Source organism: Pezoporus occidentalis, unplaced genomic scaffold (assembly GCF_034315485.1).
Source record: "Pezoporus occidentalis ecotype Australia unplaced genomic scaffold, CSIRO_AGI_Poc_V1 ctg37, whole genome shotgun sequence".
In the NCBI taxonomy this organism is placed as follows: domain Eukaryota; kingdom Metazoa; phylum Chordata; class Aves; order Psittaciformes; family Psittacidae; genus Pezoporus; species Pezoporus occidentalis.
In genome coordinates, this window is record NW_026915691.1 from 4,108,912 (window position 1) to 4,136,863 (window position 27,952).

Below are 27,952 nucleotides of genomic sequence, written 5' to 3' on the forward strand. Positions count from 1 at the left end.
TCATTGTGTGCGTGGGTGCAGACAATAAAAGATCCCCAATTGGTGCCTCAATGTATTTCCACAAAGCCAATAAACAATAGCAACCAGAAGTATGTTTGACTAATATTTATTTAGGTTTGAGTTCCTTTGCACTTAGGCAGAGCTGCATGGCATTGTCTCCAACACAGTTTAAAGGATCATGTGGCCTCTTTATCTCTGCAGTTGATAGTACACTAATATTATGTATTCTCCTCAGAGGTTACTGTGTCAGCATGGTATTATTCCTGTGTAAAACAATCTCAAAAGTTAATATTTCAGATAATTGTAACAAGATCTAACTTTCTTCAGTATAACAATAGCATTATAATACTGTTTTTCATAGGTGCCAAAGAATATTACCTTTGTAAATCGGAGGTGCATGAATTGATTCCTTAGAGTGAAATTAAGTTATTATAGCTCCCACCCTTCTCTGATGTTAATTTTTGTTTCTTTGGTAGCTCACCAGACGCTTGCCACCCATCAAAGAGGCCAAACCCAGGCTGCAAAAGCTGTTCCGTGACTTCTGGTTGTACTCAGTGCTGATGGGATTTGCTGTGGAAGGATCAGGTAGTGTAAATTCTAAGAGAACATTGCTCCTCACAGTTAAACTCCTGACAAGTATGCATCTAACTCTGTGCAAACCAGTCACAGTAGGCTGAAGAAAAACTACAGGCACAATGACACTAAAAAATGAACAGCTAACGTGGCACTTCTCTGACTGGATTTCTTTACATCTCTGCTGGTTTGCTATGAGATTCAGCACAGTACAACTTGTGCTTCATTTATTTCCACAGGTTAATAGCCTTAGTTAAGTATGAAATGGAGCACTGGACACGTAGGGTACAATGGTAATGAAGTAGAAACTTCTTGTCCAGTGAGAAACTTGACTTGGAATTATCTAAATATGTTTATTATCACTGGAACATGGATCACGTGTATTGAGTGTTTGTACTTAAGTGCATGAAAAAATGACCAAAAGTAGTGCCAAACTTGATAGTGCTGGTTGATTGTGTGGGTCTCAATGTTATTCTTCTCCCTTACCCCACCTTCCTCTTTATACTTGTGCTTCAGGTCTTTGGCCAGAAGAATGGTATGAAGGTGTATGTGAAATTGCCACCAAGTCTCCATTACTCACGTTTCCCAGCAAAGAACCACTTCGATCTGTTCTTCAGTACAATTCTGCCATGAAGAATGACACTGTAACTTCTGTAAGAATTAATTTCTTCTGTTATCTCCTCCATAGTGTCTGTCAATGTTGAACAATGTGGTAACCATGATATACTGAAATTGCACACTACCCCTTCAGCATGCCTTCTATTAGTGGAAAACAGCTTTTTTTTTTACTCTTATGACAGCAGTGTATGTGTAACTGGCTTGGGTTTAGTTTCACTGACTGTTAATACAAGTGTTCAGAGTGGTAGCTACCCTGTTTTGATTAGGTGTAGAAACCAAGTCTTTGTAGAGATGGAAGCCTTTTAATAATTTTGCATCAGTTTTGTATCAGACAGTCAAAATTTGCACTGTTTAAAAGAAATCAGCAAGCTTCGGAAGGAAGCAACGTATTCAGTCTTTCAGAGAAATATTAAGTGAGCTTTTTCGCTTTTTATGCTCTGGTTTGGTCCTGGTATATTTTTTTTCACTCTAGTGTTTGCATGATACATCTTGTCAGAGGATTATTTGTGGTAGCAGTAAAGTGGGTAGAAGAGTTCTAGCTGATGACATGTCTTTGTCTGGCTCCCAAATAATACAGAAATCTGCCTTGTGCCTGGATACTTAGTTCTGTGACATCAAAGAGTTACACAACAGAGCCATGAAGTTTCAGAAACTGGACAGTATTGATGTTGATCAGCCTTACATTCCTTCAGTGTAGGAATTGTATTTGTTCATTGGTATGACTGCATGGAAACTAGCAGTTATTTCAGCAGGGAGCTCAACTCCAGTATTTATTTCTGTTTAATTCTGTATTGGAAGAATCCTGACTAATACAGTACTTCCACTTCAGATAACTTCTTGTATTCATCTCTAGGCTGAATTAAATGAGTTGCGGAGTACCATAATAAATCTGTTGGATCCCCCTCCAGAAGTGTCAGCGCTGATCAATAAGTTAGACTTTGCCATGTCTACCTATCTTCTTTCTGTCTACCGCCTAGAGTATATGAGGTATGGATATGCTTTTTCCACTGATGAATTAAAAAAAAACAGCCCAAAACCAAACCAGCCAACAAAAAAAAGCCAGCTATGTATATTCAAGTCAGAATTGCCAGACATTAAGACAAATGAGAATCAGTATTTTGGTTCAAAATCCCAAGACTGGGAATTCATCTATGCAAAAATGCCTTTGAGGTATTTAAAAAGGATGGGATAATATAGGAAGGCCTGAAAAACAGAATCTCCTCTGTATAGAAACTAACAGAAGATGGACAAATGAGTTCTTCAGAGGAATGTGTTGCAAGTGTAACGTCTGCTCTGCGCAGACTCTCGTGCTTGCACCTCTGAAGAACAGTTGTCTGTTCTGCGGGATCAGTGTAATGCAGGAGCTGGGATCTTATTGGTAGTGTACGTTTCTCCCCTCGGTGCTGTGTGTTAGGTTGTGCTGGTCAGACATACTGAATTCACAGGCTGTTTGTTGGGGTTTTGTTGTGGGGTTTTTTTGTTGGTGTTTTTTTCCTTTAAAAGTGTATTCCTGCGAATGTGATATTTCCATCATACGCAAATTCAGCAAATGCCAAAACAGTCCTAGCCACAAAACTCTTCTTTTTGTAGGGTGTTGCGTTCAACTGACCAAGATCGCTTCCAAGTTATGTTCTGCTATTTTGAGGATAAAGCAATTCAAAAAGACAAATCTGGTAAGATTACCTGTCCAGGTTGTCTTGCAGCTTGAGATACTTGGAAATTATCTCCAGACATGCAAAACTAAAACAAATAAAGCAATGACATAACAAAATGATTCATATTCACTAGGCTGCTGTTGCTTTGTTCTTGCCAAGAGCACCAGTTTTGTTTTGAAACAGCTTGGTTCTATGTTGGCTGAGTAAACATAAAAGCTTTATAACTGCTAAGCGTGGTTTATTAAAGCAAATGTAATTCTGATAATCAAACCTGTCACCTCTCTCAATTCCTCAGGCATGATGCAGTGTGTGATAGCTGTTGCTGATAAGGTGTTTGAAGCATTCCTGACAATGATGGCTGATAAAGTAGGTTACATGGAAACTAAAATTTTGAATTTGTGTGAATGTTCTCATTTAGTTTATGAAAGTATGCTTGTTTTTTTTTCCTGAAAAGCTTCATGCTTCTCTTTGGCATGCTTTTTAGCCTAAAACTAAGGAGAACGAAGAAGAGCTGGAGAGACATGCTCAGTTCTTGCTGGTGAATTTTAACCACATTCACAAAAGGATCAGGAGAGTTGCAGACAAATACTTATCTGGTCTGGTAGACAAGTGAGTATAGATTTCATTTCCCTGTTCCCTTTTCACATTGACAGATCACTGATTACTTATGTAGTTGATGAAGACAGTCAAATGGATTTTGTGGCTGGTACATCTGCTGAAGCATCTCCTTGAAAACTAACATTCAATAGTATTTTTAACTTGGGCTCTAAAACCCCTGCTTAAATGACCGTGTCTGCTTAGTATTGCCACAGATGGAGTAAAGCAAAGTGCCCATGAAATAAATGCAATCTCAACTATGAGATAGCTCTTAGAGAGATTTTCACTCTATATTGAACTAGGCTGTTGTGAGCAATGGCAAGCTTTGAGACTTCTGTACAAACTCACCTACAGATCTATATAGCTCTTTCAGCAGCTATATTGCTTAATAAAGTAATTTCCTTCCTCAGCTCTTCATGAGTATTGAGTTTCTGAATCCTGTCTTGCTCTAGATTTCCTCACTTGCTGTGGAGTGGAACTGTGTTGAAGACTATGCTAGATATTCTGCAGACACTGTCACTGTCTCTTAGTGCAGTAAGTTCCTTTTTCTTTCATAGAACTGACTTGTTTGTTTTGCATTTATTTGATAGTTATTGAGTTCTTATTTTGGTTTTCTTTTATTATGAAGATAGTTAAAACTTTTATTTAAAATTCTGTGAGGAAGTGCATTTTCAACTCTATTTCATAGGTAGTGAAGCTAGTGCTAGAAAGTTGTCAGATGTGGTCATAAGGTCAAGTTTAGCATCAAGAATAAAACAGCTTTACCAGTTCTGGGTTGTAATTGTTGAACTGTCTCATTCGAAATAAAAAATCGGTGGTGTTTTTGTGATTTTTTTACTTTTTATTTATGAATTATGGTTTTCAGATTATAATCATAGAATCAGCTGTGATTCCAGTCTGTGCATGTTTATCCATGTACCTTGAATTTATTGCATATTAGTATTTTTTAGATGGAAATGCTTTATAGAGTTTTATTTTTGTACTAAATGTTGAAGAGGGCTTTGGATTTTTAAAATGACCTGTACTAGAAACCAAACTGCAACACAGGCAGTTTGTTAGAGCTGTTCAAATTGACTTTGAGAGCAAATATTAGCAAAAAGGTTTGGTAAGTCAGGCTTCCTGCTTGGGGGAGAGTGCTTCCTGTAGTGTTCAAGTGAAGTGATGAATTTTATCTTACTGAGAGTTGATAAATGCTTTTGTTTAGGACATTCACAAGGACCAACCATACTATGACATTCCTGATGCTCCATATAGAATAACTGTCCCTGACACACATGAAGCCAGAGAGGTAAGTGGTCCTCCTTGATTTATCAAAGACCAGAATAATGCCTGATTATGTCTTGGAGATAAATTAGTGAGCTATTCTAAATGGTCTTTTTTGAATCCTTCGCTAGTTCCTTTTTTTGCAATAAAATATGACACTTGGTATTTGTCTTTCTGAATCTTATTATTGTACTGGAGTCAGTTCTTTGCTTGTCAAGGGTAGTTTATAACAGAAAACTTGAACTGGATCGTGTTACTGCAACCTACTCCCCACATTACTTGTTACACCATTAAAACCAGTGCCTCTTGTAAAATGTCCTGTGTTTCACTGATTGTCTTGATGCTCTCTCATTCTAGAGTATAGTCAAGGATTTTGCCGCACGCTGTGGGATGATTCTGCAAGAAGCAATGAAATGGGCACCCTCTGTTACGAAATCCCATCTGCAGGTAATGAGCCTGCTTCTGTGAACATGGGAGTTTTGCTGATCTTCAAAATGAGCATTCTGTGGTGTTTCTCATTTTCTCAGGCTATCCAGGCATAATTTTAAATTTCCTATTGCTTTAAAATTTCCTTTATAGCATTGCAGAGGATAATTAAAATGTTTTTGTTTGATGTGACTTTTGATGTAATCCAAACCTAAGTAATCTGAAAATAACACCTTTGTGAATAGTTGACTATCCTGGCTTTACTTCAGAAGTCAGAATTTGGTGTAACAGAATCATCTGCCTAGCAAAGTTTAATGCTGGTGCATTAGCTGAAGATACCAGCTGGACTGAAACAGCTGATTAGGATGTAAAACTTGTCTCTTGTTTCCCTCTTGGGAGGGTGTTTTCTTCTGTCATTGTGGTTCTTTTAAATGTGGAGAAACACTGCTACTGTATGAGACCACTATAATCTACAGACTTAATTTGGGCATGAGTGTAGTAAACACTCATGTGAGAGTTCAGTGAAAAGCAATTATAGGACTGCAAGCAAATATTAACAAAAGACTATTAACAATGTGCTAATAAAACAAACAAAATACCTTAAAGTGTCTCACTGTAATAAATGCAGGTGTCTGTTAATCCTTGGTGAGTAGTTGAAGAAGCTGTGTGGTCCAGGTTAGATTAGTATTGTGTCTAAAGGTGCCTAATCTGGTGCAAATAACAGAATTTCCAGGGAGGCTCAAGATCTTGGACGCTGCACATCTACCTGAATTTTAGATTTCCTTCCCTAAAAAAAGGAGCCTCAAGGGGTTCTATCCTTATGAGAAAGGATAATTGATTACATTCCCTTCCCCCATGGAGTCTAAAGCACTCCTTTTGTAAGGTTCTTTTTGTCAGAAGTGATTGTTTTTTAAGGAAGACCTCAGTCTCCAAGTACCTCTCTTGATAACCTGATCCTTATTGTTCCAAAATGGATAGAGTCTTACTCTTGGCTATTCAGAGTTTTTTACTGCCAGGGAAACAATGCCTTACAGGGATGAGTAGAGACAGCCTGTTTGTTGTCAGGTATGTGTGTAATTAAGTTTCTGGTAGTTTGTGCTGATGCAACATTTGCTTATGAGCTGCCTTGTTTTGAAAAACAGGTGTTTTCCAACACGTCTTCCTCTTTGTTTGTCAGGAGTACCTAAACAAGCATCAGAACTGGGTGTCGGGCTTGTCCCAGCACACAGGGCTGGCCATGGCTACAGAAAGTGTTTTGCACTTCGCAGGCTACAACAGACAGAACACCACTCTGGGCGTGAGTATTGGGCATGGATCTTGTTTGTTCATTTGTGCACCTGTAGAGTTGTCATGCTCATTTTGTAACATTCAGTATGGCCGCATAATACGGATCTTCTAAATCACCTTTGTTGTAGCACTTGAACATTACTCAGATACCTTATTTCTTTCCATCCCAAATCAAGGTGTCTGGTAATCATGTTCTATAAAATAGTGAAAAGTGAGAAGGTAAAAAGCAAGAAAATAAAACTGTCTCTGATGCTGTTTAAGAGCTTTCTATAGATTAATGTTTTGAAAGCAGTATCTTTGTGTAAGGCTGCAATAAGCAGCTTTCTAGAATAGTAACACAGGTGTTGGGTGACTCCCTTTTGCTCTGAGTTTTACAGAGATCCACACAAAACAGGCTTTTGCATATTGAACTTTTAATGCGGTTATATGCACTTTTTTACTGTGAATTTTGCCTCATCTGTGGTTGTAATTTCTGATCTCCTGGAGAGGCATCCAATAGTGTCTGTTGTATTATCAGCCAGTTTTTCTAGCAGCAGCTCTGAAACTGCCCTTGTGCTCAGCTTTAGCAGGATTTCCTTTTGGTTCTCTGTTACAGTGTCCTTCTACACACTGGTCTCTAAATGTAAATAGGATAAAGAGCTCTCAAAGGACTCAGGAAAGGTAGTCAGTGTAGTTCCCTTAAAGGGACAAGGTGAAAAAAACTTGACAGAATAAAGACTATGCTGGAAGAAACTGGAAACTTTACAAATGGAAAGGAAATAGGAGAAGTAACTCTCTCATTTTCTTAATATGGTAACAGTATTTGTTTTCATTACGGCCTTCCTGCATGTCAGCTGAGTGACAAAAGCTCTTTCAGAAAGCTCTCAGATTACTAGCAGTTTGTTTTGCTTTATTCCCATAGATGGGACATTGCTAATGAAAAGATGATAGTACTCAAATTTTATATCCAAGACATGTAATAAGAATAGTTCTTAACAGTTTATCCATTGCTGAGCCAAGCTGCCCATTAGCAGTACTGAAGTGTTGCAGGAGTGTTAAACTTCTGCTGGGTTTGCTTGTATTTTAGTAAGAAATCCCTAATACAAAAAGATCATTTTACAATGTAAAGAAGCATTCTTTTTTTTGTTGGTTTTGTGGAAGATCCTCTGACATGAATTCCCGAGTGCTTCTGCACATGGAAATGTGGGTCACTAGTGCACTTCTTAAAGACAAGAACAAAATACTCTCTCCTCTACATTACTATCAGTTCAGCAAGCTGTTGTGTGGAAAGGGCAGAACCAAAATAGTACCTCCTCTCCTGTCTTCCTCCTTACCTGTTCATGAAAAGGGAGCAGCAGTGCCAGAAATTCTACCTTGTTCATGCTTTGGTTTTGGTCTTTCAAATAGTATATCCAAATATGTATGTATTTCAAACTGTATCCATGGAATAAATACACATGTTCCTTATTTTTTATCAGTCCTGGTGCTGTTGTAGTTAACAGCCCTGATACTATTCTGATTAATAAGCATAAGGAAAACTAAACTTAAAACATAAGAGATGATACAGAAAAAAAACCAACAAATGGCTGGATATGAACAGTGTAAACACCTCTGTGTGGTCTGGTCATAGGCAACCCAGCTAACTGAGAGACCAACTTGTGTGAAGAAGGACTACTCCAACTTCATGGCTTCTCTTAACTTGCGCAACCGCTATGCAGGAGAGGTAAGTGCAGGATTTCTTGTGAGTGTGGAGTGTCCACAAGCTCAGCAATGGCTCTTCAGGGGGTGGTGTCCCTTCCAACATACACTGCTGTATGGTTCTGTTATTTTAAGCACTGACTCTAAATTCGTTCGAGATAAGGGGTATAATTTTCCTAGGTTATTAGATAGTTTTACTGTTGGTCTTTCAGAAAGTTCTTAGATTGCAGATAAAGCTAAAGATTTAGGAAAATAGTAACAAAAGATGTCTCTCTTTGTGGAGTTCCTTAATCAACATGTGACCAATACCAAACTAGATTCCTAAAAATACTGTTCTCTGTTGAAAACCCCATTATATTTTACAGGTTTCTGGAATGATTCAGTTCTCAAATGCTACAGGACGAACATCTGACCTGAATAAACTGATGATCAAAGAACTGAATGATGCTCTTGAATCAGGCCACGCTGAGTTTTACACCCAGGCCATGTTTAAGTTGACTGCTCTGCTAATAAGCAGCAAAGGTAATGAAAAGCAAATGGAGTTCTGCTTTCTGGCTGTGAAAGCCAAGAGTAATAAACTACAAAAACTATCCATATACAAACCCAGGATGCATCAACTTGAACCCAAACCGTGTTTTAGGTTTTTTCAATTAGGCTTATACTGGGGAAAGGCCTTCTTAAACTAGAAGCTATTTATTAGGAATTGATTATACATGCTGTGCACACCAGTTTCATGCTGATGTGAAAAGCAGTTATTTATTCTGTTGGAGAAATCTGTGTGAATGTTTGTTTTCAGACTGTGATCCCCAGCTCCTTCATCATCTGTGTTGGGGACCCCTGCGAATGTTCAATGAACATGGCATGGAAACAGCAATTGCTTGCTGGGAGTGGTTGCTTGCTGCCAAGAATGGAATAGAAGTGCCGGTAGGAAGCTGTTTAACTATTCTTTCTCTGCCCCTGCTAGGGGGGAAGACAGAAAATTTGAGAGATTCAGAGCTATTGTTAATCTGTGTCAAGTAAGGATGTTAAATGTATTGTTAATCAATTTAGCCTGCCAGGAAATCTCTGTTCTTGTATTGTTGGAAGTCTGAGCACCCTCATGAAGTGGGCTGTGGGAAACGGATCCTCCTCAGCAGTAGGAATTATACAGCAAAGGAAGTCTGTTAGGATCTCAGCTGTACAATTACTTTGCTGCTGAGATGCCTGTGCTGCTCATGTATCAGGTTCTAAACTATCACAATTTGTAGGATGGTGTTTTAAAGCAAATTAAAATCAATGGCCTTGTTTATCAATCAGAGCTTCTGACATCTGGCACTGCACCCTTGCATAAAAAACACTCTTGCAAGTGTCCTAATCTTGTAAAAGCCTAGACCAGCTGTATTTTGTGAGGTGGGAGTGAATCTAATAGTAATAAAGCAATTCAGCATGCTGTAATGACAGCCCACACATAGCTGAGAAAGCTGCCTCTGGTAATTGCTCCAGTTAGTGAGCACTTGCTGGAGATAATCATCCATCTAAATTTACTTAAGTCAGTTTACATGTACATTTCAGTATTTAACTTGAGAATCAGTTTAATTTGTTTTCTCATATGCTTCTGGGAAATTTCTTTGTAATTTGTTGAGGAGATACGTAAGCACCTTTGGTTGCTGAGTGCCCTTTCTATCAGAGGATACTGGTCCCTAGAGCAGGTTCAGCAAAAGTGAACCTAATTGTCTCTGTTTAGTGTTGGAGGCAGTAACCTTTAGGAGAGCAGGAGGATGAATAGCACCAGCCAATCTAACAGTTCAGTCTTCTCAGCAAAATAGAGGGCTTGTCAGCTCTTGCTCCTAGTCTTTCTGTTACCAGCTGAACTTCTCAGGGAGTCTTTCTTCCCTTCATAATTCAGGATATGAATGAAACATTTCAGGTGGGATGTATAGACCTGTCTCTGCCTCTTCATTAATATTGCAGTGAATTTTAATTGATGTATTAGATTCTTGTGTGTGCTCTGGAGTAAGATTGTGTTTTATCTATGAGAAGATGCTCTTGAAACAAGAAATATTCATCTTCCTTTTTGCAGTTCATGCGGGAAATGGCAGGAGCCTGGCAAATGACAGTGGAACAGAAAGTTGGCCTGTTTTCTGCTGAGCAGAAGGAAGCAGATCCATTAGCAGCATCAGAAGAGAGCCAGCCGAGGCCTTGTCCGCCAGAGGTGACCCCACATTACGTCTGGATAGAGGTATTTATTTCATCTGGAACGTTGCACCTATGGCGGTGTTGCAGTGAGGCTGCAATTAAGCTACTCTGCACTACAAATTCTCATGATTTGGGAAAGGACTGGAGTCATGCTGGTAGTCTGTCTGCCTCAAAGCCAGGAGACATGCACTTAGATGAGCATGATAATTGAAGGGGAGAAAGCTGTTTGAAACAAAAGACTGGGAGAGGTTGAGATTAAAAGAGATCAAAGGAGGCATGGTATGTTGTCTCTTTCAGTTTTTGGTGCAGAGATTTGAAATAGCCAAGTACTGCAGTTCTGATCAAATAGAGATCTTCTCCAGCCTGCTCCAGCGGTCGCTGTCACTGAACATTGGAGGGGCAAAAGGCAGTTTGAATCGGCATGTGGCAGCAATTGGACCCCGATTTAAGTGAGTACTTTTCAGAAACTGAACAGAGTTACAGCTGTACCTGTGGCTTGTATGATGTTGCATTTGTCACTGTTTTGGGAATGCCAAAACTTTCATGCTCTATTTTGCTTATTAGGTTGCTGACTCTGGGGTTGTCTTTGCTGCATGCTGATGTGGTTCCAAATGCGACTATTCGAAATGTTTTGAGAGAAAAGATTTATTCAACTGCCTTTGATTATTTCAGGTACTTCTTTCTTTGTAACTTTTCGGTGAAAGCATACGTGTGATTTCCTGAACCTTCTGTGATACTTCAAAGCAGCATCTGTCATTTACTTCTAGTGATTTAACGTCTTCCTCTCCTTTTTTTGCCCATTTTAACAGAAACTTTTATTTTCCTTACGCTTTTGTGCAGTTTGTAAACCATCTCAAAGAGGCTTAGATATAAGTTCCAGTTTTTCATGTGTGGTTTATATATAAAGTGGTATCTTCAGAAATGTTTCTATTCTTTTTTTTTTCCTTATTTTGGAGTTTATTCAATGCTCAAAACCATACCTAGATTTATAAAACTTAAAGAATTAATTGTTAACAGAGTATGTGGCTGAAATATAGTTTCACTGTTTGAAAATCCACATCCACACTGAATGTGATAATTTCAACATTTGACATAGGCACCACAGAAAATAATACAATTGATAGGAATGTCTGAATGTGAGGTCAGTCATAATACTAGATTTCAAATAAATCCAGGCTGCTACCTTAATTTTCAGTTTTAATAGGGAGCTTGTACTCTTCAGTCAGGCATAATAAAGCCATGAGGATAAAACATAGTGATGTGTAGCTTCATCCTTGTAGATTCTGATCAGAATAAGAAAGATGACTTGCTTAGATTTGTGTGACATTTGTTTGGTTGGTTTTCTTTTCATAAGACATTCAACTTCACATTATTTGTGTAATTTCTTCCAAGTTGTCCCTCAAAGTTCCCTACACAAGGGGAGAAGAGGCTTCGTGAGGATATCACTATATTGATCAAGTTTTGGACAGCGATGTTCTCGGACAAGAAGTATCTGACTGCCAGCCAACTTGTGCCACCTGGTGAGTTCCTTTAGGGGCTGTTTCAAAGGCTTGTTGTTTCTTTGGTTGGCTCCTACATCAGGTCTGTGCTCTGTTGTTAGATAATCAAGACACCAGGAGCAACCTTGATATCAACGTTGGATCTCGGCAACAGGCTACACAAGGATGGATAAATACTTACCCTTTGTCCAGTGGCATGTCAACCATATCTAAAAAATCAGGTATCTTTTTGATTGCAGCCAGCTCATTGCTGACAGTTTCATGGCAGATTTTATATGCAGATGTTGCTTAAAGTTGATATTTACCTTTAATATTGGGCTCGTGTTCTTCTGGCAGAGTATTTAATCACCAGACTCCGGAGAGGGGGCAGGAAAAACCTCACTGGTAGCAAGGGGAAAGTTTTGAAGTTACCTGTGTGTTTCTAATAGAACATTAAATTCTGTACTACAGAAGTAGAAAGGCTGGAGGTCAAGTTGTATTGAAAACCTATAAGGAAATTGCTTTGTGCAAACATGCCCCTCGTGCTTTTTGGGGCAGCAGAGTGACATTAGACTGTGGGCTGTGTTTTGGTACAGTTGTAAACTGTGTGCTCTTTCTTTCTAGTAGGCTGTCATGTTTCTGAAGTGAATGCAATACTGGTTAAATTGATATCCTTGTAGCCTGTTGTACTCCATGTGTTCAGAGAACAGCTGTACAATGAGTAGCTGCATGCTGACTTTCTGAAGTCAGTCTGATCTAAACTTACAAGTGTCCTGTGGTTATTTGGTTCTTATGTGTCGCTGTTGCCAGGGGTGGGCAGTCTGAAAGCACCATTTAACACACTGAACAAAAGCCACTGAAAACTTTTTTATCCTTTTCTCAAGGCATGTCTAAGAAGACCAACAGAGGTACACAGCTACACAAGTACTACATGAAGCGAAGAACATTACTGCTCTCATTGCTGGTAGGTCATCAGAAGAATGAAGAAACTAATGAATTTCTAAGACCTTCTTGTTGTTGTTGTTGCAAGATACATAAACTAGAGTATGAAATTGTGAGTGCTTTTCTTCTTCCAGAAAACATTATCTTTTCTGTCTGCTTCCCTCAGGCTACCGAGATTGAACGCTTAATCACATGGTACAATCCACTGTCTTCCCCTGAGCTAGAGCTCGATCAAACTGGAGAGAGCAGTGTAGCAAACTGGAGGTCTAAGTATATCAGTCTTAGTGAGAAGCAATGGAAGGATAATGTAAATCTGGCTTGGAGCATTTCTCCTCATCTTGCTGTACAGCTGCCTACCAGGTGAGCTATTTCAAAAGAATCGATATAATTCCTGCTGCTGTAGCAGCTGAGTACTTACACTGTAAGTACTGATGGCACTTGCTCATGTTCACAGCCCCCTCGCATACTGCCAGAGCTGTTTGAGACCTTTGAAATGAAAAGAACTGGAGTACTTAACATACTCATTTTGCTCAGGCTCTAGTGGAGCCTATCACCCATTCTTTGCTACCACTTAGATGGTGTTTTGTTCAGAAGAAATCATGTTTGTTTTTTAATAGCCCATTAGCAGGCATAGAATTTAAACAGTAATTGAAAGTATCTTTGAATGAAGTGTTCTCTAGCTATGTATTGGCTTGCATTTTAGTAAGTATTATAGGAGAATTAGCATAGTTGGCTCCGGAAGGGAAAGGAAATTCTTTCCCCCTTACAAAAGTGATAGTTTTTGCCAAGTAGAGTTCTGCACACTGGTGTCTGTAGAATCAGACAGTATATTTCAGCCAAAAATCCAATAGTGGGCTAAAACGCTAGTGGTTTATATAAAAGCATTGAATAAGAACCAGTTGTTCCTAAATCCTCTTTTTTCAGCATATTGGTCCTTCGGTGTGCATTATTTCATAGTTGGACTATTTGTTTATTGAGCATATTCTTCCTTGCCTTTTGCTGTCCTCATCTTCACATAAATAGAAGAGGCTGTCAAAATTTTCTAATAATGTTACTGTGTTCCTGGTTACTCTTAGATTTAAGAATACTGAAGCTATTGGAACAGAAGTAACCCGTCTGGTTCGGTTGGACCCGGGAGCTGTCAGTGATGTTCCTGAAGCAATAAAGGTACTCATAAATGTTTATACTGTTACAGGGCCCAGTATGCCCATTTCTTTCGGATATATTGGAAAATACAGTCTTTACTTAACACAGTGTATATTCTAACTCTAGCTCTGTAGGAATGACAGGACAGCTGTGGAAATAGGGTGCTGAGGCAAGAGCCACAGCAATGAGAGTAGGTAACTAGTTAGCTAATGGTACATCTTGCTCCTGGGTATATTCTCACCATACACAAAATGTCTCAAAGCTCATCACTTGCAGTGCAGCCACCATTTCTGTTACTTTTGCATAATATGGCGAAGACCACTGGACTTGAGTCATGGGGCGTGGTGCTGCTGAAATTATTTGAAGCTGAACCTGTGCTGCATGCCAAGAGGCCCCTTGAAATGGAGGAGACTCATCATACTGATCTGCAGTGATGCACTGTAGTTATGCAAAGGACAGTCTTGTCAGAGCTACATTCTGTACATCACCTGTAAAACAGATGACAGAAAAACTTGACCTTCTTTGACTCATAAAAAAGGGCTCATCCTTTCTTCTTCTTCCCTGTGCTAGAACTCCTGTATTGTGGTTTTAGTAACGTGACTTCAGTAACTTCATGTGGTGATCTGGGAGGTGAGGGGGTTCCAACAGTTTGTTTTCCATGGGGAAAAAAAATGCTTTAGATAAAATAGCTGTGGTTTTGTAAAAGAAAGTATACCATGTTTAACTTCCCTTGCTATAGGAAGCTAGATTATAGCATTACTGTCTGATGTGCGCTACCCGAACATTATTGGGTGCTATAAACTCCTAACGTGTCTGACCTGCTTTTTCAGTACCTGGTTACCTGGCATACAATTGATGCTGATGCACCTGAACTCAGCCATGTTCTGTGCTGGGCACCAACAGATCCACCAACTGGCCTTTCCTATTTTTCAAGCATGTATCCACCTCATCCTCTGACAGCTCAGTATGGGGTTAAAGTCCTGCGATCTTTTCCTCCGGTAAGACTAGTTCCAAGAGTGTCTGAACATTCTGAATAAGGGTTATGGCCACAGGCTTTGTTTTAATACCACACAGAGGCATGTATGCTGAATGGGCACACCACGTTTCAGAATGTGAATAGATAAAAATTTAAAGTTGATTGTCCCATGTGATCCTGGCTTGCATACTTGCAACTCTTTTGTTGTACATCACACTAAACTGAGTTCTTCAGATTGCCATTCTCAATTGTTCCTTTTGAGTCTTCTCTCAGTGGAAAGGTGTTGCTTCTAAAGCAACAGAAGGCTGGATTTTCAACACCTGCCAGACTTGTAGTAGAATTGTAAATATGTGATTATTGAAGATATTTTAGAAAGGAGTAACTGGACAGAAAAATACTTTGATTTGACAAGGAGACATATATATATATATAGTTTAAAATAAAGAGGAAGTGGTATTTTGTTCATCATCTAACTGGAGGGAGCCTTTCCCTGTGCACATGACCTGTCTTCCATTCCAACTAATAAAACAATAATAATAAAACCCCTGCCATCTTTTCTTTCTCAGGATGCCATTTTATTCTACATTCCACAGATCGTGCAGGCACTTCGGTATGACAAGGTGAGGATACGAAACAGCTGCATATGAACAAAATAGATTTTTAAGGCAGCTTTTAGACTTGAAACTGCAGGTCAGAAAAAATTTCAGCTTAAACTGTATCTAATACAGAGAAGAAAAATTGTCTCTAGAGGCTGGCTTGCTTTGGATACACCTCTTATATGAACAGATAAACTTAAGAAACCAGAGGCTATGTATCTAAGGAAAGAGATTTTGTTATGGCAAAGCCTAGATGAGGAGTTTGATTAAAGCTTTTGAAGGTCTGCATGAGAGAAGCAGTAATAACATTAAATTACTATCCTCAATCATTTTGCTGTGGAGCTAACCAGAGAAGATATCTATGGGTGTCTTTTGCTCCATCACATATGTGAATTTCAGAACTTAGTTTCACCTTGCAGAAGCCAGAAGTAAAGCTTGTCAGCCAAATGCAGAGTTCATAAATGTAAGATCATTGTTACCTGCCCACAAGGTATGTGAAGTCTGGTCAGTACATAACTTTCAGGTGCAGATGTCCCCAGCCGGTAGTGTAGGTGACTATATATTGCTATTCTTTGAGAACTTTGCATAGATAAATATCTGCTGCAATGAAGAACATGAACATCAGACATCTTGTCTGTTAATGTCAGTCAAATATAGAAATATCTACAGACTACAGAAGTAGTTGAAAGTAGAGGAAAGGGAATGCAACTTCTGGAAATACACTGTCATTCTTCAAAAGACTTTTCAGCAACATGGATGGGAGAGCAGAGTTTTTCTTTCCATCCATTAAATATTTTCAGTGTTTGAATAATAGCTATTAGGAGCAGTAATATTGAGCCTACTGGAGCTGCAATGATCTGTGATCCTTACTGGACTGGGTGTAATTGCAGATGGGTTATGTCAGAGAATACATCCTGTGGGCAGCTGCCAAATCCCAGCTACTGGCTCACCAATTCATCTGGAACATGAAAACTAATATCTACCTGGATGAAGAAGGACATCAAAAAGATCGTGAGTGCTTTAAAATACAGTCTAGCTTGATTCCTTTGTCTCAGTTCAGATTAAATCTCCTTCCTGCTTCTTCCTTGGCAGGAGGAATCTTTGTAGCTAGGAACTTTTTCATTTGTAGAGGCAGGGCCCATTCTGCAGAAGTGTTCGAACTGACAGTCCATCAAAAGATGTGGCAATGTTTGCCTCAGGACTTTTTTGTTTTTTTAGTATTATCCAAAGGTGGTTATATCCATATAATTTAGCTTTCTGAAATAAGCTGCTGACAGAGGTGCTTCCTTTTCCACATGCAGCTGACATTGGGGAACTTCTGGAGCAGCTAGTAGAGGAGATAACTGGCTCATTGTCTGGCCCAGCCAAGGAGTTCTACCAACGGGAATTTGATTTCTTTAATAAAATCACCAACGTTTCAGCCATTATCAAGTAAGTATTGTGCTTCAGAAATTGTCCTCTTTTGGGTCTCACTGTTCTGGTAATTGCCAGTGTCCTAATTAAGAGGCTGAGTTGTTTTTAAGGGTACTGGGATAGTGTTTGCAGGCAAAAATAATTACTTATAAGGAATGAATTTTTTCTTTAATGCAACTTAAGAGTTGTAGGATGCAAAGACTCATTTTGGTTTGACTTGGGATAATTCGTATCTGTCATGATCTCAGTGCTCATGCTTTGAGCTAGCAGTCCATCTGGAACAGCTATAACTTTAGAAGCAGATGATACTAAATTTGAACACATCGTGGTTGCTAATAGTGGAATGAGTATCAAAAAACCTGCAGAACCAAAAAACCTGAAGGATAGGTAAATGGTTTTAACTTCTGTTAAGACTCCATGAAATTCTTTTGCTGTTTCTAGAGAGATTTCACTGTGCAGCGTAATACAAAGACAGTTGTTGTTTTTGCATATGTAAGTTCTTTTCCTTCCTTCCTAAACTGTGGTTAGGGAGAAAGATTTGATGCCATAAAAATGGAATTGTTGATCTCTTAAAATGCAAAGTCCTGCCCATTGTTGACTGTAAAGACTGCAGTAGGATATGAAATTTAACTATTTATAAAGCTTGCCAGTGGATGGCAGCAGCTCAGCATGCAAGCTCTAAGACTGTAAATGTGGTTTCATTACATATTTTTAAAACATTCTCTGGTGTATAAAAGTATTTGAGAGTCATATAAAATGCGTTTCATGGAACATACTTTGTTTAAAATGAAGCTTTGCAAACCACCAGTATAAGGGCATCAGGCTAAAGGACACATCACAGAAATCAAATATTAGGCCTTCTCTATGTGCATGGTAAGATGTTTTCACCCTGTTAGGATGGATGGGCTTAGGATCTGAATATCTTTCTATTTAGAATAAAATCAATCCACTGTTTGTTAGTATCAAGTTATAATTAAGTAACTGATAATTGTTTTGCAAGCACTGCATTTTGCACCCCAGCCTTAAAATGAATCTGGTTTTGTTCATCTGTAATGTAAAGGCAACACAGAGAAGATGCTGTTTGCTTTGTAGATGGTACAAATGAATACATTTATCATCTGCGATGATTTCATTATCTTAACCATTTTGTTGCTGCTTCAGTAATCTGCTGCATTGCTTAGAACTAGAGCATAAGTAATGCCTTTCAGTTGCATGCTCCTACACCGGGTGAGCATGCAATTGTGTGACTGACTTCAATAGACAGTTAACACACGTGCCTGTGCAATTGGGTTATTGTATGTACCCATTGGTCACCATTTTACTAATCATCCAGTTGACACCTGCAGTGAACAAGTTAGGCATGTAATTGCACAGGCATTTTGCTGGCTTGTCTTTTCCAGTTGCCAATGTTCTTATTCTAGAATAAGTTCCACAAAGAGACTTATATTGGTGTGGCTATAGCAGTGCTTACACAGGTATAATTATGCAAAAATTTGTGTATGAGGAGGAGCCTTCATATATTTCAGTCTCATATCTTGCACTGTTCCGGTTTCTCAACAACCTGTATGTCAAATGAATGTTAAAGCTACGAAGCAAAGACTATAACCATCATTAAGATAGAAAGTGTTCTGGTAAGGTGTTGAGCCTGTAAGTTCTCTACAAGTGGTGCAATAAGAGATCTTTGTCATTACAGGAAGAAGCATTTTTAGTGAAGTTTGTGTAAATTTGAAACAAACTTGAGGCTGGTACATAGGGTAATACATAGTATGCAGATATATAATATATCACTCATCTTTCCAGACCATTCCCTAAAGGAGATGAAAGAAAAAAAGCTTGTTTGAGTGCTCTCTCTGAGGTGAAAGTGCAGCCTGGTAAGAAGTGATTTAATCATATGATACAGCGGGCTTTTTGCATTCAACATGAGTACTGTATTTTCTGCAAGCAAATCTAGAAACACCTGCAGGTGGCAGCTCTCGGTTTTGGTGCTGGGGCTGTTCTGTTACAGTTGGATTGTTTCTCTCTTGAAACAATTCAAATATTTTTACCCAGTAATTTCTATATGGTGCATCAAAACTTGCCCAGGAGCAAGTTAGATAATGCACATCGTGGATCAAAGTAGAAATGTATGTCTGAAGTGAAAAGATAAATAAGCTCTTTTTCTTTGGGCCACCTTTTTTTTTTTTAAAGAGATGGGGCACTTTTGAGGAGTTAATGTTACCTCAAGACTGAAGTGTGTCCAGTTCCTTTCGTTCTTCTTTTACTCCCATCAGGCATTCCCTTGAACGTCATTGTCTGAAAGTCCTTTCAAATCTTGAACATAGGTTTCCCAGTCTGAATCTTCTCTTTAAAATGGGGTTTGATGAAAGCTTTTCCTGATCTCTGTCTAACAGGTCTTAATTCTCCTACCATGTGTTGGTTGCTAAGAGCCCTCCCCAGTGCAGTGGGACGCACTGCCACATCTTATTATTGACCGTTGTAAGAGAAGTTGTATCTGTACATTTCTGCAGGATTAGTTCAAAATTGTGTTCTGTTAGTTTCTGGCAATCACTCACTAATGAAAAAGGAGATACTGCATCCTTCCTGGCTCACACACCATCGTCTCCAGTTTATCTCTAACATTTTATTTAATCCAGAACTATGTGCTGAAGTTACCGACGCTAACATCAGTTACTCTCCAAATTGCATTGTTGCACTAGCCAGTGGGTTTGTTCTCAACTGTCTGCTCCATTTTGCAGGCTGTTACTTGCCCAGCAATCCTGAAGCTATTGTTCTGGACATTGATTACAAATCAGGAACTCCTATGCAGAGGTACCGTGCTCTTGTTATATTCTCCCATTAAGTTACTTCATGATACGTTGGTATTTTTTCTATAAATCCTTGTTTGGCTAACTTGCACTCATTATCATCTTTGGTCTTTTTGCAATTTAGTGCAGCAAAGGCACCCTACCTGGCCAAATTTAAAGTGAAACGATGTGGAGTTAGTGAGCTTGAAAAAGAAGGTTAGTAACTGCATCTTAAAGCATCAACACTACTAATTAAGAATGAGCAATTCCTTTAAAATTGCTTTTAGTGACCTGTAAAGCAGCAGGAAAATTATTTCCATGTTGCATTTTATCTGCTGTAATTCAGCTCAGAAATAAAACTGGATCAAAGGAAGAGAGAAGAAATTCATTAAATCCATTTTTGTTTCAATTTTTTTAAGTCCCAGGAAACAGACCACATAGTACTTGTTAGAAAGTTTAACAGTTAATTTAGACTAACACAGCAATTGATTGTTTTTCCCTCTGTTTTAGCCTGCAGCAAATTCCAGGATTTGACAGTTTTTTCTCATAATAAATTCTGTTGGATGCTCTAGCTGACTAGCTTAATGCATTTCAGGCATTATCAGTAAATCATGAACACCATCTTGATATGTTCCAGTTCAAGTAAAGGGAACTATTTTACGGTATTCACCTTATGAGGCAGAAATACCTGTAGTGCACCTGCAGCGAAATGTGGTGGTTTTGAATGCAGAGGACTTGTCTTGGTAGAAGGTTACTAATTGAAGTCCATGGCTTGGTTTTGCTTTGTACTCTTCTTGCAGGTCTGCGTTGCCGTTCTGATTCCATAGATGAAAGTGCAGAAGAAGGGGTGGACAGTAAGAAAATCTGTTGGCAGGCAGCTATCTTTAAAGTGGGCGATGACTGCAGACAGGTACAAAGCTTTTGGGCTTTGCAGCTATAAAAGACAGATTTGTAGGTGATGATACGTAAGAAGAAAATCATTTAAGTATAGAAATACTTTTCTTTGGAATTTTGAGAGTCTCCGCTAGTTACGAACTGAGGGAAAGAGCTGTGTTGTACCACTAGAGAAATTCTGGTGTGGAAACAAAGGCCATTCTTTTAAGACAGTTTACCATGACTTAAAATTCTTTTTCAGAGCTTATTTCCTAATTGCACTATTTGTAACAGAGCAGTAGTTTCCAAGGTGGTATCTTGTATGTTGCAATTTGATTGGTTTTGATTAAGCGGGACTGCTAGCTGTTTCCCCTGGAGTTACTAGTAGCCCTTATCAAAGAGTGGTGGAATAGTTAGGTTAGCAGTTAAATCCTCAGTGTGGCTTGCTACCCACTTTAAGCAGCATTTATCTTTACCTATTTTGATTTCCCCGAGCGCCACTGTGCATGCACAAGCACACATCTGCAGACCTGCTGGGCTAACTTTAATGTTCACTTCAGAGCATTTTTTGTAATCTTGACTTATGATCCATAACCCCTGTAATGCTTGTGCAATTTTTTTCCTTGTATAACAGGACATGTTAGCTTTACAAATCATCGATCTCTTCAAGAACATATTTCAGCTGGTGGGCCTGGATCTTTTTGTGTTTCCATACAGAGTGGTGGCCACAGCTCCTGGGGTAAGTACGATTAACTGTATGGCTCTAGAAAATAGTTCCTAATTAAAAAAGACATTTTCTTTCAGCACACGTAAAAATTCCCTACTGCAGGGAAATACTGCCAAATACTTGGAGCACCAGCAACAAAAAGAAGTTTTCCTCTCCTGCTTCCCGCTTTCTAAAACTTTTGGCTCTGAAGTTTTGCTGCTTGTGGTTATTCATGTTTGTCATTTGATTTTTGGGGGCTACATTGTGCGGGTAGTGGAAAGTCACATAGTTTGCGCGGAAATCCTAAAAAAAAATGGATGCACTTTTTTTATCAGTAAACTAGAAATTCAGTGATGTGTAGGCTTCCCACATTTCCCAGAGGATCTGTATGACTGCCAAGAGCCATGAGCAAAATATATTTTGGGAGCGTGCTTTACAGACCTGTTTCTCCTCTTCCCCTTCAGTGTGGTGTTATTGAATGCATTCCTGACTGCACATCCCGTGACCAGCTGGGCAGGCAGACAGACTTTGGGATGTATGATTACTTTACAAGACAGTATGGAGATGAGTCTACCCTTGCATTCCAGAAGGTAAAATACCAGTTGGCAAGAACAGTAAAATCTCAACTGAGAAGCATTCTAGCTATAAGAAATAATGACAAATAATTGGATAACAGCTATCATGATGCTGTACTTGTTTTCTGATGCTGATAATCCATTTTTAGCTATGAGTGAGTTAGCTAAAGAAATTATTGCAGCTGTAAATGTATGAAGATCATCATTGTACATTGCTTCATACTAATCATGAATGGAAAAAAAAACATTGTTCAGCTGTATCTGCTGCTGGGATGAGACTTATTAAATTCTCTGTGTTCTTCTGATTTTGTTTTATCATCTTGTTTGCATAGGCTCGTTATAATTTCATCCGCAGTATGGCTGCATACAGTCTTCTCCTGTTTCTGCTCCAGATTAAAGACAGGCATAATGGCAACATCATGCTGGACAAAAAGGGACACATCATTCATATTGGTCAGTGATGCCCACATTCAGATTTCTGTAGTTGCATTTTCCTTCTGCTGTGAAGTATTGCTCAGAGAAGACAATAAGTCATTTCCCTTTCCAGTCTATATTCTGATTTCAGGGTTTATAAATATACATGAGATTTTTTTCATGCCTGTTCAGTATCGTGTGTATATTTGTGTTGGCTTCTTCTGTGTAAATTTAGCTTTGCAGAGTTTTACCAGCTTCAGAAAAGTATATACACACATATGTATGGATTGTACATGTATATGTTCTTATGCATGCATATGTATGTATATGTATGTAAAGATACATAAATGTATCTTTACATGTATCTTTGGGTTCCTTTCATCACTGTATGGGTATGAATTAAATTTGGCAAGTAAATTTATGTAATGATGTGAGGCTGTAACCTCTGCTTTAGCTTTGATTTTCTGGAACTGCACATATGTTTCAGCAGAGAGTTTATTTGATGTCATTCTTGTGTCTAGTCTGATGTTATGGTGGTGTTTCTTTTGTTAGTGTTTTTGCACTTCACTGTTGGAGTTGAAATGTTGGTAGAAAGAAGTAGATATTAATATGTGGAATCCACATCTCCTTTCTTCTGTCAGCTTTGACAGTGGACAACTAATCAACAGAGTTTATAAGGCAGATTATCTTTTGTGCACAGATTTTGGATTCATGTTTGAAAGCTCACCTGGTGGAAATCTGGGCTGGGAGCCTGACATTAAGCTGACTGATGAGATGGTGATGATAATGGGAGGAAAAATGGAAGCAACTCCATTCAAATGGTTTATGGAGATGTGTGTCAGAGGCTATCTGGCAGTCAGGTAAGGTGTTACTAGCTTCTCAAAAGTGGAAATTCTTCCATGTCTAAAACCAGATGAGAAGACAAATAATAATATACAATTGCATGTAGGGGGTCTGAGTCTGTCAGTCTGTCCTGGTACATCTTGAAAACTTTGAAACAACTTAATAATCCTGCAATTTTACAGCCTAAATTTGTGCGGTTTTTCATGTTGTTAAGAAGAAAAAGAACTATTCTGGCTGAAACCAGGACATCTGTTCTTGTGTTATATTTAAAAATTGTATACATTCTATTCAATGTATAAATGTGATATTAACACACATTTCCATACATCATTTAGTATGCTGTTAAACCTTTGCAATAAGAAACTACAGGAGAATGAAAATGTTTCTTGTTTTCCCAAATAGGACAATCACATTTATCACCATTTCAGCTAGAGTTAATTATGCAGGAGATGCGAAAAAGTGCTACAATCGCCTGTCGTAAAATATGTGGGGGGTTTGGTAGCGTCACTCTTCAGCTGTGATTGCCAGCCACTCACAGTAAAGATTTGCAGCTTTACCTTGCTCTCTACCAAGCCAATAAGGCTTGCTTTAATATGCAGGAGCACTAATAAATCTATCTGAATAGGATGTTGTACGTGGGTGGGAGGAGGAGCATACAAGAGTCTATATAAAAGCTCATTCTATCACAACTATAAAGTATTATTGATGTTATCTTACAGAATCAAAGTTTCTTCAGCTAGTAGTCCCAGAAGGGGCTGTCTTGAAGTCAAGATCAATTTGGTTCCTTGAGGGGGAGCAGTCTGGAGAAAGTTTTGTGTTGAGAAAAAAAAATGTCATCCAAGTATCAGAGTAATAGCTTGGTAGGTAATAAGTGTTCTGAGAGGAAGGAGAAGGGAAGCTGGGCTGATGTAGCAAAGAATTACGTAGAGTAATTAGGAATTACAAGATAAGCTGTTACTGTGGTATTGCTGGTTTCAGCCTTTTGTACTGTTTTGATGCACTGATTCACCTGTCTGATGCTGAAGAAATGTTTAATCAAGCACTGTATTGTATAATCCTCCTTGAGACTGTTTATCTTGCAGCATTCTGAATATCTGGTAGTCCAACATTAAGGAGGGAAATTTAATTAAACTGGCAGATTACAAGCAGTGGTATAACTCTACCAGCAAATGAAAGAGGATTGTATGTGTTGATTTAATTACAGAAAAAGGTGTGATCCAGCTCGTTGAACCCCTCAGCTTGCCTGCTTTACCTACTAAAACTGCAGGAGTTTGAGTGCTGCGGCCTTTTTGTCCTCTTTTTCTCTAGGCCTTACATGGATGCTGTTGTCTCACTGGTTACACTGATGTTGGATACAGGGCTGCCCTGTTTTCGAGGGCAAACAATCAAGCTGTTGAAGTAAGTCAGCATATGTATGAACTGGAAAGTAGTCATATGTTCTTCACAGAATGTATACTGCCACAACTTGTGCAGTGAGTATAGGTATCATGCTACTCAAATCTTAGATGTCTTAATGTTGTAAAAGATGTTTAACTTTCGATTATGGAATATCTCAGAAAGTAGGAATTCCAGAGGCCTTTTTGTAGAATTAAGTTCAAGCTGTTCATTTACTGTGCAAGTACATGATTATCTCTAAGTCTGTAGGGCTAGCAAAATAAGACCATAAAGGAAAGATCTGCTTTAATTGAGAGGTAATGTGTTGCAGGGTCTGATGTCCTCTGAAATGGTGCTGGACTCTGAAGAACAGCATCTTAAAATTTGTTCTACAGATAATGCAGTAATGAATGGAAATATGTTGTAACACCCAACAACTTGGACAAATTCTGATGTGATACTCTAAACCCTTCAGGCTTATGCCTCCAGGATTAGCTCCAGACTGAGCAGAATTAGTTGAGCATTTCCTGTATGTAATTTCCTACAGTTTCCTAAAGATAAGTGCAGATGTATAAAGTATGATGGGCAGGAGCTGGAGGACACTGTTAGTTGCAAAGATGTAAAAAACAGCGGCTGCCTAGAAAGAGGGATCTGCTGTTCCTGGAGTTACCACTAGACTGATGATCACAGCCTCTGTCTCCCCTGTAAGACTAAAGGCAGCAAGTGCTTATTAAAACATTATGTAATTTGAGCGAGGTACTCTCACAAGAAAGTAGGTACTTGCAGCAAGTGAAATCCACACCTGGCTGAGCATGTGCAAAACCGAATTTGTATCATGCCCAAAGAAAGCTCACTAATTTTTACTCTTGCTTCTTGTGGTTTTCTGCATCCAGACATAGGTTCAGCCCCAACATGACTGAACGGGAGGCTGCAACCTTCATCATCAAGATCATCCAGAATTGTTTCCTCAGCAACAGGTTTGGCATCTGTGCATGTATTCTCCCTATGGCTAAAGGAAGGTTATCGAGCTTTGAGCAGAGCTAATAAGTAGAGTTTTATCAGTCAGATACCAAACATTTTGAGTTGTTGGTATTTTTGATTATGCAGGATAGCAGCTTTGCTGCTGAACATGGTTCATCTCTTCTCTTTTACACTGGTGAGGAGGGCTTAAGCCCAGGCTCTTCGAATAGCAAGGCTGGCTAGTCTAAGGAATGGAAGATTTTCTGTCAGGGTGAATCTTTGAACCCAAAGTTAAGCATTTTGGTTCCTTTGGCCAACTGTACTGTTAGGGTTAGATGTCTACTTGTGATACCTCCTTTTATATAGGGTAGGGTCACCTCTACAAATAAAGGGATAAATAGTAAAGAATGGCAACAGGAGTCGCATGCTTTCTGGTCCAGATTAATAGAGTTTGATCCTGAAGGTTGTTCCTTATTATTTTGTAAGGAGAAGGTTTCTTAAAAAACATGATCTGTTGGTTTGAGTAAGAATGAAGCAGAAACAGAACCACAGTGACTTTCCAAGGTCTTTCTCAAAATTGCTTGTAGGCATTAAGTTGCCTGAACATCCTCCTGAAATTCTGAGCTGTTATTCTGTGCAAAACTCTTCTCTAGAAATGAATTCTAATCTTTCTACTATTCTTGCTTCGTTGCTTGATACTACATTAACATATTAATCATTTTGTAGACCCTATGTTACGTATGTAATACTGGCTAGGGAAAATACCTCAGGTAGGGAACATAGGCAGTGTGGGTTCTGAATGTCTTTGTGGCTGGGCCATGTTTATTTGTCATCTACTACTAATTATACTATCAGGTATTTAGCAGTTTAAAAACCAACTTAATCACCAGCTAGCCCATCAACTGTAGGGTTTTTTCCCTTCAAATAAACAAATAGTTTGGTATCTTGTGCAAAGCTTTTCAAAGGAAATTACATGTGAAATGTAATTTTATTACATTTAATACTTTAAATGCAATAAATTTAAAACTTAAATATCTTAAGTGCATGTTTTATTATTATTATCCCAGAGAATACAGACTTTGTGGGATATATTGGAGAGTCTAATACAAACTCTTACCTAGTTCCATTTGGGTCAGTTTGAGACCAGAAGGGCTCAAGTCCTGAGATACAGCCCTGCTAAAACTGAATTGGATTTTCTAGTGCCTGCTGGTGCATCTGCTCAGAATCTTAGATCAATATTAGAGGTTACAAAGGCAGCACGCTGCAGTGTGCAGTGTGAATGCCCAGAGCCACCTTAGTTCTGATAAGCTGGAGCTTCTCTACCTGTAGCATGGTTATTGTGACCTGAATAAGCTCTTCCCATGGATAATTGAGTTATCTATAACAAGGCTTAGATTTGTTTGTTCAGTCACTCATCAAAGATGCTGCTATTAATGCTGTTATTTCCCCTGCACTTTTCATTATTGGCATTCTCCTTAATTAAGATTCCTTTTATTTCCACATAATCCTGTCTCCATGCAGGCCTGATGATCTTATTTCATTTAATATGCATTTCCTTCTGCTAAAACAAACCACCAATGCAATGTGAGGTGCCTCTGGCTTATCCAAACACAGGATCCAAGCTGCTGTTGCCACACTGAGAATACTTTTTTTACCTAGTTTAAACAAGAGCAGGATGTTTTGTGCTGTTCATAACAGTAACTGGGCTTCACAATGCCTTCAAAGCACAGAGGGCTAGTTTTGATTAGCAGCTAATTTCCTTCACCCATGCTTTGTTTCTGTGGGATTTTGATGTTTGTTTCGGTGACAATGGGTGCATTGGTTTTCTAAGCTTTCACTTACCTCTGGCTTTGCTTTTCTTCTCTAGGAGCAGGACATACGACATGATCCAGTACTACCAGAATGACATCCCGTACTGAGAGACACTAGAGATTCACTGCCGAACTGAAACGTGCAACCCTGTGCCCTCACTCCAAACCTGTAATAAATAGGAGATGCTCAGTCACACTTCGCTATCTTCCATCTGTTGTGTATGTGTGTGTACAAGTGGGTACATGTTTCCTGGACATTGCAACAATCACTCTGATTCATTCCTTTCTCTTTACCAGGTTCTATATATTTCTGGTTTTCCTTGGGTTTTTGGAGTTGGGCTGCAATCACGGTAAAACTTGTACTATGATTATGAATGTGTGAAAGAGGTAAAGCTTGTGGAGGCCGATGAGTTTTCATGCAATGCAAGGATTTTCTAATACCTTTAAATAGTAAAAAATACCCTTTCCTGCACAATCCCACAAAATGCCATGGATGGGAAGGGTATGGATTTCTCTTTGGAAGCAGAAATGTTAAATTTTCCTAATTTTACTGTAGAAAAGCCTGATAATCATCCAAGTGGTGATATCTGTGTAGCTGTGTTCATACTTTGCACTGTACATGGTCCCTGCTACGTGGTCAGTATTTCATATGTACATGAAGAATGTATTTTTTCCTTTTGTGTGTTTTAAAAAAAGAGACTCTACTGAAGATATATTTAATCTATAAAATGTAATAAAAGACCTTTAGACTTTGTGTCTGTTGCACATCCTTTGCCATGCGCTGAGTTTTA

General features: G+C 38.8%; 1 protein-coding gene and 1 long non-coding RNA gene across 4 annotated transcripts in view; one reads left to right on the forward strand and one right to left on the reverse strand.

The window, feature by feature from the left end:
* The window catches only part of PI4KA (phosphatidylinositol 4-kinase alpha), a 56,921-nt gene extending 29,006 nt beyond the window's left edge, over positions 1–27,915 (forward strand). For all 3 annotated transcript variants that reach the window (XM_062631429.1, XM_062631430.1, XM_062631431.1), the window contains 36 exons: positions 477–585; positions 1,090–1,226; positions 2,045–2,178; positions 2,782–2,864; positions 3,142–3,212; positions 3,331–3,455; positions 3,896–3,977; positions 4,648–4,731; positions 5,064–5,153; positions 6,310–6,429; positions 8,029–8,121; positions 8,462–8,618; positions 8,893–9,020; positions 10,156–10,314; positions 10,569–10,720; positions 10,836–10,943; positions 11,664–11,791; positions 11,872–11,991; positions 12,634–12,713; positions 12,858–13,051; positions 13,768–13,858; positions 14,668–14,835; positions 15,380–15,433; positions 16,300–16,420; positions 16,711–16,840; positions 18,623–18,693; positions 19,558–19,630; positions 19,751–19,821; positions 20,406–20,515; positions 21,113–21,217; positions 21,649–21,774; positions 22,092–22,212; positions 22,874–23,033; positions 24,325–24,414; positions 25,284–25,367; positions 27,218–27,915. In XM_062631429.1, the coding sequence (XP_062487413.1) occupies positions 477–585; positions 1,090–1,226; positions 2,045–2,178; positions 2,782–2,864; positions 3,142–3,212; positions 3,331–3,455; positions 3,896–3,977; positions 4,648–4,731; positions 5,064–5,153; positions 6,310–6,429; positions 8,029–8,121; positions 8,462–8,618; positions 8,893–9,020; positions 10,156–10,314; positions 10,569–10,720; positions 10,836–10,943; positions 11,664–11,791; positions 11,872–11,991; positions 12,634–12,713; positions 12,858–13,051; positions 13,768–13,858; positions 14,668–14,835; positions 15,380–15,433; positions 16,300–16,420; positions 16,711–16,840; positions 18,623–18,693; positions 19,558–19,630; positions 19,751–19,821; positions 20,406–20,515; positions 21,113–21,217; positions 21,649–21,774; positions 22,092–22,212; positions 22,874–23,033; positions 24,325–24,414; positions 25,284–25,367; positions 27,218–27,269 (3,981 nt within the window). In that variant the 3' untranslated portion in view covers positions 27,270–27,915. The remainder of the gene's footprint in view (positions 1–476; positions 586–1,089; positions 1,227–2,044; positions 2,179–2,781; positions 2,865–3,141; positions 3,213–3,330; positions 3,456–3,895; positions 3,978–4,647; positions 4,732–5,063; positions 5,154–6,309; positions 6,430–8,028; positions 8,122–8,461; positions 8,619–8,892; positions 9,021–10,155; positions 10,315–10,568; positions 10,721–10,835; positions 10,944–11,663; positions 11,792–11,871; positions 11,992–12,633; positions 12,714–12,857; positions 13,052–13,767; positions 13,859–14,667; positions 14,836–15,379; positions 15,434–16,299; positions 16,421–16,710; positions 16,841–18,622; positions 18,694–19,557; positions 19,631–19,750; positions 19,822–20,405; positions 20,516–21,112; positions 21,218–21,648; positions 21,775–22,091; positions 22,213–22,873; positions 23,034–24,324; positions 24,415–25,283; positions 25,368–27,217) is intronic.
* LOC134170214 (uncharacterized) lies at positions 91–27,330 on the reverse strand. Its single transcript, XR_009967158.1, has 2 exons — positions 27,193–27,330; positions 91–263 (listed from the first exon to the last, which is right to left on the reverse strand). It is a non-coding gene; the product is annotated as an uncharacterized LOC134170214 (long non-coding RNA).
* Positions 27,916–27,952: the final 37 nt, after the last annotated feature.